The following is a 16,496-nucleotide window of genomic DNA, read 5'->3' as shown; positions in this document are numbered from 1 at the left end:
TTTGGGTATCAAATTATCCTTTACCATTCCACACCCCTTAACACTGATATAGGCTTCTGATTTCTCATATATGTATTGTTGATGGGCCTCCCAAGTGATGCTCAAGGGGCCTCAACACCCCAGCCATTGATACTTGGATGAGAAAACAACAGTTCAACATTCAATGCCTAATATTCAATGCTTAATATGACCTATAAATTATTTATCCAATGGTAATGCAATGAGAAAATATTAGTTAAAAAGTTATTTATCTTCTCCAAAAGACGATAGAAGCTAACAAATATGTTTCTTAGCCAGACCAGAAGAACAGTTTGAGAAAATCAGTTCATGATTATTTAAGAGAAATGAGATAAATTTAAGAAATGTGCGGCTGGGGCTGGAGCAATTGAATATCAGGTAGGGTATTTGCTTTGCAATAAAAGAGATCCAGACTCTCTCCTCCCATATGTTCCCTGGCTTTCCAGGAGTAATTTTTGAGTACACAGTGAGAACTAACTCCTGAGCATTCTTGGTGTGACTTAAGACCAAAAATAAATAAATAAACAAAAAATAAGGCCAAAACAAACAAAATGGAAAAGCTGGGCTGATATTAAGATACCATAAATGAACAAAGTCCATTATAGACCTATAATTATTTTGGGAGGTTAAGTAGTACTTTATGAAATACTCTTTTCAGGGACTTTTTAACCTCCTTGTTCCTTAAGGAATAGATTAAGGAGTTGAGCATGGGAGAGACAATGTTATTTAATATCTGTACTACGGCATCTAGCAAAGGGTTGTGTGAGGATTGCAGATAGATGATCATAACAGGTCCAAGGGCACAGAGTATAGCTGTGAGGTGGGCACTGCAGGTGGAGAAGGCTTTCTTCCTGCCCTCCGCTGAGTGGATTCTTAAAATGGCACTCCCGATGCATATGTAGGAAACACAAATAATGAACCAGAACAATATGGCCAGAAAGTTAACTTCCGTGGAACCCACTGTCTGAGCCTGTGAGGGATCATCACAGGCCAGGGGCAAGACAGCAGGGATGTCACAGAAGTAGTAATCCACATGATTAGGGCCACAGTAGGTCAATCTAAATGTGAAAGAAGTCAGGATGGAGGCGTGAACACAGCCCAGTGACCAGGCTACTAGGACCAAACTCACACAGACTCCAGATCTCATGATGAGTCTGTAGCGGAGGGGGTGGCAGATGGCCACAAAGTGATCATAGGCCATCACAGCATAGAGGCAGCTTTCAGTGGCTCCTACTAAGTGATAGAAGAAGAGCTGAGTGGCACATCCCTTGAAAGAAATGGTTCGGCTCTGACCAGAGAGATAGAACAGCATCTTGGGGCAGGTCACTGATGGGAACAAAATATCAAAAATAGATAGGAACCCCAAGAAGAAGTACATGGGGGTGTGAAGGGCAGAGGAGGAAACTATTGCTGTCAGGATGAGTAAGTTTCCAATCAGGGTGAAGAGGTAAATGAAGAGGAAGAGGAAAAAGAGCACTGTCTCCACTCCCTGGGTCTGTGGGATTCCCAGCAGGATGAACTCAGTCACCTCTGTATAGTTCCTCATGCTCCTGCAGGTCACTGATGGGAACAAAATATCAAAAATAGATAGGAACCCCAAGAAGAAGTACATGGGGGTGTGAAGGGCAGAGGAGGAAACTATTGCTGTCAGGATGAGTAAGTTTCCAATCAGGGTGAAGAGGTAAATGAAGAGGAAGAGGGAAAAGAGCACTGTCTCCACTCCCTGGGTCTGTGGGATTCCCAGCAGGATGAACTCAGTCACCTCTGTATAGTTCCTCATGCTCCTGCAGGATTTGGTTGGGTAAAGACAGAATTTGTGTAAGCATAAATGTTGCAGCTGGTTTAAGGCAGACAATATGACACATCACTCAACTATATATTTCTATCTATCACGCATCTTGTTTTAAACATAATTATGTTGGAATAAAGAATAAGAGCTTTTCCCAGAGTCATTCATGGACCAGTGAATGAAATCTATACTTTCAAATCTATACATTAATAAATAAATGTATTTATCAATTTAGACACGAAGATGATCTATATGGTGTTATATTGGATATATATTGAATGTATTGGACTAAAAAAGCTATGGTTTCAGTATATAACATGTGAACATAATTTCATGTCCACAACCTGTTGGACAGTAATAATCTGGAAGTGTCTGATCCTTGGTTCATTTCAGAACATGTTTACAGCTCCTCAGAGATGTGGTCACATGCTCTAATGAGCACATGGAGCCCCCAAATGAATCTTTGAGGAGAATTCTACATTGAGATTCATGGCAGTGATATTAGGTCTTACTCGAGATGTTCTCATGGTGCTCTTCTCAGTGTGAGTTTTTCTTCATTGTGCTAGCAAGATATTGAATATTCATAGACTGTTCATTTCTGCTTACATAAGAATATTTACATATTAAAATCACTGTAAAGATGACCTATGTTGTTGTAACAGTATGCTATCTAACGGCTCTTGAGTATTTTACTTGTTTATAGAATCTCATGCTAAAGCATATGTGAAGTAGTTACCTGTCTGAGGGTCACAATAATTGACTTATTTTTGATGGAGGTCTTGGAAAAGACAAGGTAAAGCTAGAACAAAATAGGATTGCCAGCAGGCTTTGGGAATCATTCCATTATGGAAAAGCAGAATTGTGGGGCATTAAAGAAGAATTATATGTGTTCCTTGGAGAATTTTTTTTTTTTTTGGTTTTTGGACCACACCCGGTAATGCTCAGGGGTTACTCCTGGCTATGCGCTCAGAAGTCGCTCCTGGCTTGGGGGACCATATGGGACACGGGGGGATCGAACCGCGGTCCGTCCAAGGCTAGCGCAGGCAAGGCAGGCACCTTACCTTCAGCGCCACCGCCCGGCCCCTCCTTGGAGAATTTAAAAGAAATCAGAAAAGTGGTTTTATATGTGGAAATATTTATTATACACCATAAAGATCATAAACTGCATGCTACAGAAATATATCTTTAATATCAGAAAAATACAAATAAGTCATAATCTTTCATAACTATGGTACTTGAAATATGATCAATGCTGAATTTGTTTACATATTAGCAATCTACATATATACCATATATTCCTGTTATTGGATAAAATAATAATGGTGTTCCTGAGATTTTTTCCAACAATTCTGAGCTCCCAGGACTCAATAGTGAGGATGTGAGAGAGACGGGGAGATAGTCTGAGTACTTACATGACCAAAGGGCTGTGATTGACTTAGAAGGAAAGCAAAGGTTTCTTCTTTCTTCTATCTTCTTTTTTTTCTACAGAGCTCTGAGACTCTCCAACTCCAACTTCTCTCATCTCTAGGTGCCATGAGTTGAACTTGGGTTCTCTAACTGGGGACACCAAATGTCTTTACTTGAGTCTTTCCCATGCAGAATTGCACAGAGAGAGGATGCTGTCAGACCTCTGGCATCTGCCCTATCACCCAGCGTACTGCCCTCAGATTGAGCGTGATACAGAATCACTGCTTTTGTGTGATTTTGAATGATCTTATCGTCCCTATGGAACCAACTCCATGGTGTATCCCAAAACACAAGGTGTGGGAGACTTCCGAGAATAGGGAACAATTAAATGTATATCTTGAGAGGTTAGGCATAAGAGAGCAGTATGCCAATCAAGAGAATTGGGGAATTGAGGAATTGGGAAGGAAAGAGTTAGATAAAATTTTAGAGTTCCCTGTTTTCTATTGTGGGTAGATTTCATAGATCTCTTTTGTTCTTTATAGAATTCAGGGATATAAGCATCTTATTAGTCATTTTCCCCAATGTCTAGCTCTTCTTTTACCTCTTATGGTGTGGAAGAAAGTGTAATAAAACAGGCAGAGTTTTCACCAAGAGAATATAAATATTATAAGTCTTTCTAATTAGCCAGAGTTCCCTGGTTCACTCTGAGCTTTAATATGATATCATTGTTAAATGGTGTTTAAATCCTATTTATTAGGGTGATTGTAAAGACTCAGGGAGATAATGATTATAGATTATCTGATGCTACTAGGATTTTATTATTTAATAGAGAAAGTGTAGTTTCTGGCTGGATTGATAGTACAGCAGGTGAGATGCTTGCCTTGCATGAGGCCGACCTGGAATTTAGCTCAGTTTAATCTCCAGCATCCATAGGGTCCTCCTAGTCTTCCAGCAGTAATTAATGAGCATGAGCCAGAAGTAATCCCTAAGCACTGATGGGTTTAGTCCAAGCCCCTTTACAAGTAGTTTCTTGTTATTTTTAACTATTTTTAAATTTTTACTATAAATTGTGTAGCACATTATTTCATAGTGCTATTGATCATAGTTATGTTTTCATACAAATATACCAATTCTTGAACATGATAAAATGCTTATATATGCCTTCCCCCTCCATATAAAATGTTGTCATCACCAGTGCCCCAAATCTCCCACTTCCCTACCCTCACCCCCTGTCTGTATTCAGATGGTTGATTATTTTTGAGTCATCAGAGCTATCATCTCATTCTCTGTGCATGGTGTTTGCCTACAAGGTTTCCCCATTGTCACTTGTGTGGTGGGGTTCATTAGTTCAAAAGAGCACTTCTGGAGTCTCTTGCAGATAGCTTTCACTTGGTCTTTCTTGGCCTCTCAGGAGACAGAATAGAAAAGAAACAGGCAAAAGCAACTGACCCCCTCAGTCTCTTTCCCAGTTGCTAAGCTCACAGCAGCGGCCAGACACCTCATGGCTTCACAAAAAAGGAGCATACCTCTCTGGCTGGGGCGCCTCTGGCAGATAGTTTTTGTTGGGTCTTTCTTGGCCTCCTCAGGAGACAGAAAAGAAGAAAAACAGACAAAGGCGGCAAGGCCTCCTTAGTCTCTCTCCCAGTTGCTATACTCACAGTAGGGGCCAGACACTTCCTTATTTTATTTTTAAAATTTTTAATGAACCACTTTGAAAGACAACGTTGTCCATGAATGATTTTCAGTTATACAATGCCCATATTTTACATTTCACTGGTGTACATTTTCCACCACCAATGTCCCATTTACCCTCCTGTCCTCCCTCATGTCCTCTTCCTGGCTTGCTTCTATGGCAGACATTTTTCTTCTCTCTCTTTTTCAATCACTTTTCCTTTTAGATAATGTGGTTTGAATACTATTATGAAGGGGTATTATGATATCACTTTCCCTCCTTTTAGCACCCAGTTCTTGCCATTGTCATAGCGATCCCTTTTCTGCTCTAACTGCATTCTCCAGCCCCCATTTTTTTGCAAGCTTCCTACCGTGGACCAGTTCTCCTGGCCATTATCTCTATTGTCTTTGTGTATTATTACCATATTATCCTTTTTGTAATATCACACAAATGAATGCCATCATTCTCTGTCCACCCCTCTTCCTCTCCATCTGACTAATTTTACTAAGCATCATATCTATCTATATAAAGCAAATTTCATGACTTCAATTTTCTAACAGCTGTGTAGTATTCCATTCTGTAGATGTATCATAGTATTTTTTTTTAATCCACATGTTCTTGAGCATTTGGGTTGTTTCAAGATTCTAGCTATTGTGAATAGTGTTGCAGTGAACAGAGTGAAATGCCTTTTTTGCAAACATGTTTAGCCAAGACCGTCAACCCTTGTTTTAGAATTCAGGATAATATTTGTGCTTGAATGAGACCCAATCTTTCCTTTCTTTTCCACACTTTTTATTTCCCCTATTTGCCTTTTTTTGGTCTGTCCCTATTTCTACAATGCTCAATGTAACATTGCATACAGTAGCTTTTTCCAGAGGTGCCTGGGATTTAGCCTGGACCTTCTGCAGTTAAAGCATACTTTCAGTCTGTGAAGCTATCTTGCTTTCTTTATCACCCTTATTTCCTCCCTCCAATCAAAAAAAAAAACTTTTTTTTTGTTTAAACACCATAGTTACAAAGTTGTTCACACCACATTTTTTTTAAAAAATATAGAACACTTCATGAATTTGCGTGTCCTCCTTGCACAGGGGCCATGCTTATCTTCTCTGTATCATTCCAATTTTAGTATATGTGCTGCCGAAGCAAGCACCATATTATAATTTCTTTTTCACAGATTAAGTTGTTTACGAATGAGTTACAGTCATACAATGTACAACAACTTTCACCAGTGCACATTTTCCCTCACCAATGTCAATAGTTTCCCTTCTTACCCTCCCTGAACCCTCTTCCCTCCCACTCATCCTCACCCTCCTGCTTTGGGGGCAGGTATTTTACTTCTCTCTCCCCTTTTTTGATACTGTAGTTTGCCCTACTGTTTTTGAAGGGGTGCCATGCATGCCCCTTTCATAGTATACCATTCTCTACTCTAACTGCATTTCTGCTCTTCCCATATCCCTCCCTTCTAATAGGGTAGGAATATCAGGGAAGAAGTACGGGATAGAAAAACTACAGAGCACAAACTGTCACAAAATATAATGGCTGGTCCCCAAGTAATTGCATTTATTCTCTTCCCTTAGATGCTGAGAACATAAATAATGAATGATCAACTCCAGAATGGAGGATAGGTGGAAAATGTGATTTTCAGGAGACTCAAATGAACACTGTAACATCACTTCTTTAACCCATCATCATCTTTACAGTGAACAGGAGGACTTTACCAGTTCTTTGTTGTTAGAATTATGGTGCTCACTAGCCATTTACACTGGAGCAGTGAAGCCACTTTGGGCAAGATACTGAGTAGTCTTTGGGGCCCACCTGATGTTAGAGCTCACGTGAGACATGTGCTCTAACATTTGGGTCAGATACATGGTCTCCCAATACATTTTATTTGGGGGGGAATCACTCTTATTGGTGCTCAGGAATTACTCCTGGTAGGTATGGGGGATTGAACCTAGGTCATCTAAGAGCAAGGCAAATACCCTACTTTGCACTATTGGCACTATTGCTGAAGTCAGTAGTGAAATAAGTCAGAGAGAGAGAGAGAGAAACGCAGAATGGTCTCACTCATCTATGGGTTTTAAGAAAAATGAAAGACATTCCTGCAATAATAGTTTTCAGACACTAAAGAGAAAAGAGCTGGAAGTTCCAGCTCACCTCAGGAAGCTCACCACAAAGAGTGATGAATTTAGTTAGAGAAATAACTACATTTTGAACTGTCCTAATAATGAGAATGTATGAGGGAAATGGAGAGCCTGTTTAGAGTACAGGGGGTCGGGTGGGGAGGAGGGAGATTTGGGACATTGGTGATGGGAATGTTGCACTGGTGATGGGTGGTGATCTTTACATGACTGAAACCCAAACACAATCATGTATGTAATCAAGGTGTTTAACAAAAATTCAAACACTAAAATAAAAAAGATAGATAGCTGCTTTATTGCTCTGACCCTTCCCAATATTTTTATACTAAGGAAAAATTGGGGGAGATAGGCAATGTAGTATAATAAAAAGCACTCCATGGCACCTGAGATTTAGGGAGCTTGATTGTCCATAACTGGGTGTGTGATGAAAGGTACCAAACTTTATTGCTATATCTCAGTATCAGCATCAGAGGAAGCAATCAGTAATGGTACTAAATGTAAAAAAATCAGTTATTGATTTTCCAAAAGGCCTGCACTAATGCAATATTCTCTATAAGTTGTTGTCTCTAAGAAACATAATGAAAATACATAATATGTCAAATTGGCCTTATGGGAATCATATATAGTAAAAGTATTAAGCATAAAGACTTTGAAATCGATTGTATGAAATCAATGTCTGTTGATAAGTCTATAGCCATTTGGTTCATTATTAGAACGAAGCCTCTATTCCTTAACTTAGCTTTTTACAAACTGCAAATTCTTGGAGATTACATGAAGAATAAATAAGATATTTGGACCTGTTTAACACAGTACCTATCAAATATCTTGTTCCATCACATTAGTTAATTCTCTTCTTAACAACAGGGAGGAACTGGAATGTCTATAAGAAAAATGAGCAGCTACATTGTAAGTGAATAACAGGAAATGGATGAAGCTTCTTAACACACTCACACACACACACACACACACACACACACAACAAAACTATAGAAAGGAGCTTCTTGGATTGCACATAAACTCAGTCCTTAATAAAAAAAAATAGGCTGTTGAGAAACCTGTTTCCAGTGACTTTCTATACACATTGAATTTCTTACCCAGTGTAAGAAACTGATATGATAATCAGACTTGATTATAGACTTAGAGATATAATAAATATAGAAATTCAGATTGGATACAGAAATGTAGGGCTTTAAAGGAAACTTTTTGCATACATTTCTTTATTAATAGATGGATACAGGAGGATGATATTAAGTAATTGTAAATATTTCAAGTCCCTTACAAAGTCCATAATTTATTGATGAGGTATAAGTAGTATTTTGTGAAACACTTTTTTCAAGGACTTTTTCACTTCATTGTTTCTTAAGGAGTAGATGAGTGAGTTGAGCATGGGAGAGACAATGTTATTTAATATCTGCACAATGGCACCAAGCAATGGGTTGGGCGTGGGCTGCAGATAGATGATGATAACAGGCCCATACGCACAGAGGATTGCAGTGAGGTGGGCACTGCAGGTGGAGAAGGCTTTCTTCCTGCCCTCTGCTGAGCGGATTCTTAAAATGGCAATCCCTATGCGAATGTAGGAGACACACACAGTGAACCAAAGCATTAGAGCTAGGAAGCCCACAGCTGTAGAACCCACTGTCTGTGCCTGAGACGGATCATCACAGGCCAGGGGCAAGACAGCAGGGATATCACAGAAGAAGTAGTGCACATGATTTTGGCCACAGTAGGTCAGGCTAAAAGTGAAGGCAGTCAGGATGGAGGCGTGAACAGAGCCAATTGACCAGGCTGCTATGACCAAACCCACACAGACTCCAGGTCTCATGATGAGCCTGTACCGTAAGGGGTGGCAGATGGCCACGAAACGATCATAGGCCATCACAGAATAGAGGCATCCCTCGGTAGATCCCAGAAAATGGTAGAAGAAGAGCTGAGTGGCACAGCCCTTGTAAGAAATGGCTCGGCTCTGGCCAGAGAGATAGAACAGCATCTTGGGGCAGGTCACTGATGGGAAGAAGATGTCAAATACAGACAGCAGTCCTAAGAAGAAGTACATGGGGGTATGGAGGGCAGAGGAAGAAACAATTGCTGTCAAGATGAGTAAATTTCCAATTAGGGTAAATAAATAAATAAACAGGAAGAGAAGAAAGAGTATTGTTTCCACTCCCTGGCTCTGCGGAATTCCCAGCAGGATGAACTCACTCAGCTCTGTGAGGTTCCTCATGTTCCTGTGGGGCTGGGCTGGGAAGTGACACAATTTGTGAAAGCACAGAGATGGTAGCTGGGTTGAGACAGTCAATATCAATGAGATATTGATCATTCATTCATATCACTCTTCTTATTTCAGGCAAACAGAAATTCTTCCAAAGTCATCTCTTGGCTTATAAAGTAAACCTGTGCTTTTATATATCAGTATATCTCTTACATTCAAGACTTAGTTAACTTATTAGGGATGAAACATTGAACTGGGATCTGCCATTTGAGTTAGCTCTCAACTTTGAACAGAGTAAAGATCTCAACTGAGAGCAGATGAGCACAGTGAAGGATGGGATGTTCATGATGCCACAGTGCACTGATCATTCTGAAGGTCAGGCCTTCTTTGTTTTTGGAAGCTTATCTACAGGATGCTGCATTTTTTCAGTGTGGTCCACCACAGAGCATTTTCCACACCAGCACTTCTTGGAGAGCATGCAGTGAGCCTTCGATTTGGTTTTCTTGAGTAGTTATGTTAGGATCTATTTTTCACTGTTAGCAATTTCTTGATGGTAATGTTCATTATGAAAGAAAAAATAGGTAACAATTTCTGATGTTTTGAATTAAAATTATTTAAAATTTGATAGCTAAGTAATTTTTTTAGAAATAAGTTAATTTTGGGGCTGGGGCAATAGCACAGTGAGGAGGGTATTTGCCTTGTATACAGTCAACCTGGGTTGTATCCCTGATATTATTTATAGTCTCCTGAGCCTGCTAGGGAGTTATTTCTGAGTAGAGAGCCAGGATTAATCTCTGAGCACTTCCAGGTGTGACCAGAGAAGCTTAAAAATTAGTTTTTTTTTCTGAATTTGTCATATATGCATATGTAAGTAGGAACAATTTAATATTTTTCACAATGATGAGTTTTTAATCAGCATCATGTAGACACTTCAGTTCTACAAATTTGTGATTTATGCTTTTATGTAAATGAACAGACCTATTACTATTGAGGAAATTGACATAATCAAAAGGCTTCCCAGAAACAAAAGCTCACTGAATTCTTTGTTTTGTTTTGGGTTACACCCAGCAGCAATCAGGGGTTACTCCTGGCTCTGTGCTCAGAAATTACTCCTGGCAGACTCTGGGGATTATATGGGATGCCATGGATAAAACCCTCGTCAGCCATGTGCAAGGCAATGCCCTCCCTTTGTGTTATTGCTCTGGTTCCTCTAGTGACTTTTTTCAAATCTTTAAAGAGGATTTACCACCAATCTTTTCCAAGCTCTTTCAGGAGACTAAAAACAAAACAAAACAAAACAAAAAAAAAAAAAAACCCAGAAACATTTCCAGAGAGACACTACAAAAAAAGAAGAGAGAATATTATAGGACCATATCCTTGATGAACACAATTGCTGACCCAGGTCAGCATGTTCAAGGCAAACACTCTACCCAGAGTTCTATCACTATGGCCAATTGTAAGACAAACTTAATCATTTTTGATTGAAATCTTGCAGATATCAATCACAGACATCTAGGGTTTGTTCTTTTCACATTACAGAATCTTCATGCTATTTGATTTGTCAATTAAAATTTGTGCATGTGTGCTTGCAATGAACTATATAGAAGTCATTTGTTAGGGCCAGAACACTAGCACAGCAAAAAGTCATTTGCCTTGCACACAGCTGACCCTTTTGACCCCCAGAATCCCATGGGGGTCTCCTGAGCACAGAACTAGGAGTAATCCCTAAGAGCTGCTAGGTGTGGCCCAAGACCACCTACCCCCACACAAAAGAAGTCCTTTGTTGCAAATTTTCCACATTTAATCTTTTGTTTATTTATTTGGCCTCCCCAAGAGGTGCTTATTAGGACTTATTTCTTGCTCTAAACTCAGAGGTCACTCCTGGCAGGCTCAGAGGTCTATATGGAATGGCTGGGATCAAATTTGGCTTAGCTTTATACAAAACAATGCTCTATCTGTGGTACTACTTCTCTGACTATTATTCAGGAATCTAGAATGTAAGAAACAAGGAAATGTGAAAATTGAGAAGACAGAGCGATGCTCTGAGCACTTACATGGATAGGTTCATGACTTGCTGAAGAAAGGAAAAACAGTGTTTTCCCTCCTTCAATCCTCAGTTTCTCCTTAGTTGTGGTGCTGTCATCAGCAGTTCCCTGGGGCCCTGGGATTTTACTTGGGTTCAAGAACTACAGAGTGCAAATGTCTTGCTTCTGTTAAGAATCAAATGACCCAGAGATAAGATAATCTTCACTTGATGTCTTTCTTCTCTCCCGAATAATTTGTTGAAAATTTGAACTCTCTCTCCTCTTTCTGACGTTTGTTGGATTTTAAGTGATCTCAGAATCTCTCTGGACTATTACCCGTGATTTCCCCCAAGATACAGGAGAAGCAAACTCCTGTGACTAGGGAATAATTAAAAGCTGTGTGTTGCAAGAATTCCATGTGGGAGAATAAGACACTCAGGGGACTCAGTAAATGCTACAGGGATCCTCATACATTGACCATCACTCAACCAGTCTTTTCTGGTTTTCTATACTAGAGATGCATCCCATGATCCATTGTTTCTTCTATATCCTTAGGGCTTGAGTCTGATTCTCTGTCACTTTTTTTTTTTTGGTTTTGGGGTCACACCTGGCAGTGCTCAGGGGTTACTTCTGGCTCTGCACTCAGATGTTACACCTGTAGACTCAGAGGACATGTAGGATGCCTGATATTGAACCTGGGTCAGGTGTGTGAAATGCAAATGTTCTATCCACTGTGGAATATACTGTAGTATTATTGAGAGGCCTGCAATGGAGTTAAGAAAATTCTTCTGTGAAATCAGTTGTTCCTCATTATCTTTACTTTCTTGCACATTTTCTGTTTTTCTTAGAATAAATACTATAATTTTTAAGATTGAGGCTTATCTGTATTTCACAGGGAAATATGAGCACTAAATAAAACAACCTTTATAGACCTTCTATGACATACTGTTTTCTCTTAAAATTTTATTATGTCTGGATATTAGAGTACATAGGCATTATCCCATTTCAAATTTGCTACATTTTAGGTATATTTCATATATTTAATTTTCTCTCCTGTATCCACCTCATTTTTAAAACATTTAATGGTTTTGTATTATTAAACATTGATTATTTTCATCTACTCATAATTAATCAGGAAAAATTGATAAAGTGAGAGGAAGAAATGAGAATCTGTAATCTCAGGAAACTCTTCATTAACTGATTCTGTTTTGTGTGAACTATCAGTCACATCAGTTTTCAGATTCTGTCAAGGCAGCCTCACTAATTCAGTGAAGAAAGGAATAGACCTGCAGGAAGGTCTTCTTGGGGCAGATTTCAGCTTAGTCTTCTTTTACTAAAATTCTAAAGCATCTATATAGAGTAGATGTTTCTATGCTTTACAAATATGAGCCCTTGAAACTTTTTTCCAAGTTATTTTCCTCATGTAGAACTAAAAATGACACCCCTAACAAAATTGAGAAACAAAATCTGTGACAGAGCCAACGTGACATAGTTCTCAGATGCTGGTCTACATGGATGCTGACCATTTGGGTATCAAATTATCCTTTACCATTCTCCACCACTTAACACTGATATATGCTTCTGATTTCTCATATATGTATTTGTTGAAGGGCCTCCCAAGTGGTGCTCAAGGGGCCCCAAAGCCCCAGCCAGTAATAGTTGCATAACCAAACAACAGTTCAACATTCAATGCTTAGTATGACCTATGTATTATTTATCCAATGAGAAAATTTTAGTTATAAAGTTATCTGCTCCAATGGGTTATAGAAGCACACAAATATATATGTATATTTTGTTATTCAGGCCACACCCATTTGATGCTCAGGAGTTACTCCTGGCTAAGTGCTCAGAAATTGCCCCTGGCTTGGGGGGGACCATATGGGACACCGGAGGATGGAACTGCAGTCCTTCCTTGGCTAGCGCTTGCAAGTCATACACCTTACCTTTAGCGCCACCTTGCCGGCCCCACAAATATATTTTTTAGCCAGACCATAAGAACACTATGGGAAAGGCAGTTCTAGATTATTTAAGAGAAAGGAGATAAATTTAAGAAATATGAGAATTGGGCTGGAGCAATTGAATAGCAGGTAGGAAATTTACTTTGCAAGCAACTGACATTGGTCCAAACCCTCTCTTGGTGTGACTCAAGACCAAAAATAAATAAATAAACAAAAAATAAGGCCAAAACAAACAAAATGGAAATGATGGGATGATATTAAGATACTATAAATGAACAAAGTCCATTACAGACCCATAATTATTTTGGGAGGTTAAGTAGTACTTTATGAAATACTCTTTTCAGGGACTTTTTAACCTCCTTGTTCCTTAAGGAATAGATTAAGGAGTTGAGCATGGGAGAGACAATGTTATTTAATATCTGTACTATGGCATCTAGCAAGGGGTTGGGTGTAGGTTGCAGATAGATGATGATAACAGGTCCAAGGGCACAGATTATGGCTGTGAGGTGAGCACTGCAAGTAGAGAAAGCTTTCTTCCTGCCCTCTGCTGAGCGGATTCTTAAAATGGCAATCCCGATGCATATGTAGGAAACACAAATAGTGAACCAAAACAGTAGAGCCAGGAAGCTAACTGCCGTGGAACCCACTGTCTGAGCCTGTGAGGGGTCATCACAGGCCAGGGGCAAGACAGCAGGGATGTCACAGAAGTAATAATCCACATGATTAGGGCCACAGTAGGTCAATCTAAATGTGAAGGCAGTCAGGATGGAGGCGTGAGCACAGCCCAGTGACCAGGCTCCTAGAACCAAACTCACACAGACGCCAGGTCTCATGATGAGTCTGTACCGTAGTGGATGGCAGATGGCCACAAAACGATCATAGGCCATCACAGAATAGAGGCAGCCTTCAGTGGCTCCTAGTAAGTGATAGAAGAACAGCTGAGTGGCACAGCCCTTGTAAGAAATGGTTCGGCTCTGGCCAGAGAGATAGAACAGCATCTTGGTACAGGTCACTGATGGGAAGAAGATGTCAAATAAAGAGAGCAGCCCCAAGAAGAAGTACATGGGGGTGTGAAGGTCACAGGAGTAAACAATTGCTGTCAAGATGAGTAAATTTCCAATCAAGGTGAAGAGGTAAATGAACAGGAAAAGGAGAAAGAGCACTGTCTCCATTCCCTGGGTCTGTGGAATTCCCAGCAGGATGAATTCAGTCACCTCTGTGTGGTTCTTCATATTCCTGCAGGGCTAGTCTGAGTAGAGACAAAGAAAAATTATAAATACAACAATACATTAATTATTAATGCCACTAATATTTATTCAAAAATAATTAGAAATTATTAGAAATAATTAGAAATTCAAACATAATTAGAAATTTGTTATAAAGTCATTATGGCTAGTACAGCACATTGATGTCTTTATAAATCAGATTATCCTTTTTTTTATGAATGTTAACACTGACGTAAATGAAAGGCAGTTCTGTGGAGTCAAGAGTATAGAGATCTGTATGCTGAAGGGTTATAGTGTCATGAACATCTACAGCACTGTGTAGGGCAATCCTGAATACCATGTCCTCCTTGGCTTGAGTGTGTTTGCCTAACATCTTATGTCAGTGGAGATCAAATAACCCATGCATCCCTCCACAGGCAAATTTGGATACTCACTGGCCTGAAGTTTTGTATTTGAGATTGAGCCTTAAGATTTGGATTGTATTTGTGAAAGCTGTAATGTGGGGGAAATTCATAGCAAGGTAGGCCTACATTAAGAAAAGAAAAAACCCAGATCCTCAATCTAAACATGCATCTCAAAAATCTGGAGAAGAAACAAAAATGAATCCAAAGATAGTAGGAGGGAAATAGTAAAAACAAAAACAGAAATTAATAACATTAAAACCAAGAAAGAAAATCAAAGAATGAAGTTATTATGAGTAACTTTATTATCTTAAGCTGGAGAACCTTGAAGAAATGGATTCTTAGAATCATATAAACTCACAAAGCTGAACAGAGAGAATTCAGAAAGCCTAAGTAAGTTAATCATAAGTAAGGAAATTGAAACATAAATAAGAATTTCCCAAAGGAAAAAAAAATCTAGATCTGGATGGATTCATTCCTGAGTTTTATCAAACCTTCAGAGAAGATATAGTGCCTTTACTCCTTAATCTCTTGAAAAATATTGAAGACACAGGAATCCTTCCTAATGTCTTCTATGATGTTAACATTACACTCATACCCAAAGCAGACATAGACATTTCCAGAAAAAATATTTGAGACCAATCTCCCTGACGAACACGGATGCTAGAATCTTCCACAAAAATTTAGCTAGCTGAATCCAACAACATATTAAAAAATGCTGGGAACAGGGCTGGAGGGGGGCAACACTGATGGCAGGAATGCCCCTCACTCACTGTCACTATGTGCCTCAAAGATTTCTGTGAGAGAATTGTAATTCACTTTGACCACAATAAAAATAAAAAAAACTCAAAAAAATTATACACCCAATAAGGTGGAACTCATTTTAGAGATGCAAAGATAGTTCAACATATACAAACCAATTAATGTAATATGACACCTTAATAAAAGGAGATATAAGGATCATATGAACATATCAATTCAACAAAAGCTTTTCATAAGATCCAGTATTCATTCATGATAAAACTTGCTCAACAAAACAGGTGTTTATTGAAGTTTCTCAAAGATAGTACTGTCTATCTATAACAAACCCATAGATGGTATCATTTTTTTTAACATAATTTTTATTTTGATCATAGTGGCTTACATATTGTTGACAATAATATCTTAGTTACATATTTACATAAGATCAAAGGGGATTCCCATCACCGGTTTGTCTTCCCTACTCTTCCCTTTTTGTCCTACCACCCATATCCTCTTCCCTCACCCCTAGGGCTGCTAGAATATGTGGTCCCCTCTGTACCTATCCTATTACTTCGTAGTCTTACACCTGTTTGGTCCTGATGCCTCCTTTATTTCCCCCTCTAGTTAGGAGGCAGGAGAAGGTAGTTCAAGTTATGTGGTTTTGTTTGAAGAGGAGAAAAGTGATAAACTGGGGTAAAAGTCTAATACGCCGGAAATAAGCAAAATTCTTCTAGAGGCTCTCGTCATCGATTTGAGAGGTGAAGGAGAAAAAGAAGGTGAAACACTCGACCCCTAAGAAATGCAGTGTCAAATATCTACTAAGAGTTCCAACGCGAACGCTAAGCACCACCAGAACAGAACAAAACCAACAAATACACAACCAAAAAAAAAAACCAAAAACGCTGCGATC

At 39.1% G+C, this 16,496-nt stretch overlaps 3 protein-coding genes and 1 non-coding gene across 4 annotated transcripts; all 4 read right to left on the bottom strand.

Moving 5' to 3' along the window:
• Window positions 1–631: 631 nt before the first annotated feature.
• On the bottom strand, window positions 632–1,564 carry LOC126015436 (olfactory receptor 148-like). The gene has a single exon (XM_049777960.1). It carries the CDS (start codon window positions 1,562–1,564, stop codon window positions 632–634), a length of 933 nt encoding a protein of 310 aa, XP_049633917.1.
• A 4,365-nt stretch (window positions 1,565–5,929) lies between these two features.
• On the bottom strand, window positions 5,930–6,036 carry LOC126016949 (U6 spliceosomal RNA). Its single transcript, XR_007498630.1, has one exon. It is a non-coding gene; the product is annotated as a U6 spliceosomal RNA (small nuclear RNA).
• A 2,279-nt stretch (window positions 6,037–8,315) lies between these two features.
• On the bottom strand, window positions 8,316–9,248 carry LOC126015433 (olfactory receptor 148-like). The gene has a single exon (XM_049777958.1). It carries the CDS (start codon window positions 9,246–9,248, stop codon window positions 8,316–8,318), a length of 933 nt encoding a protein of 310 aa, XP_049633915.1.
• A 4,269-nt stretch (window positions 9,249–13,517) lies between these two features.
• Window positions 13,518–14,450, bottom strand: LOC126015432 (olfactory receptor 148-like). Its single transcript, XM_049777957.1, has one exon. It carries the CDS (start codon window positions 14,448–14,450, stop codon window positions 13,518–13,520), a length of 933 nt encoding a protein of 310 aa, XP_049633914.1.
• Window positions 14,451–16,496: the final 2,046 nt, after the last annotated feature.

The sequence above is a fragment of the Suncus etruscus genome, chromosome 8 (assembly GCF_024139225.1).
Source record: "Suncus etruscus isolate mSunEtr1 chromosome 8, mSunEtr1.pri.cur, whole genome shotgun sequence".
NCBI lineage: Eukaryota > Metazoa > Chordata > Mammalia > Eulipotyphla > Soricidae > Suncus > Suncus etruscus.
This window is presented reverse-complemented; position numbering and strand designations above follow the sequence as displayed.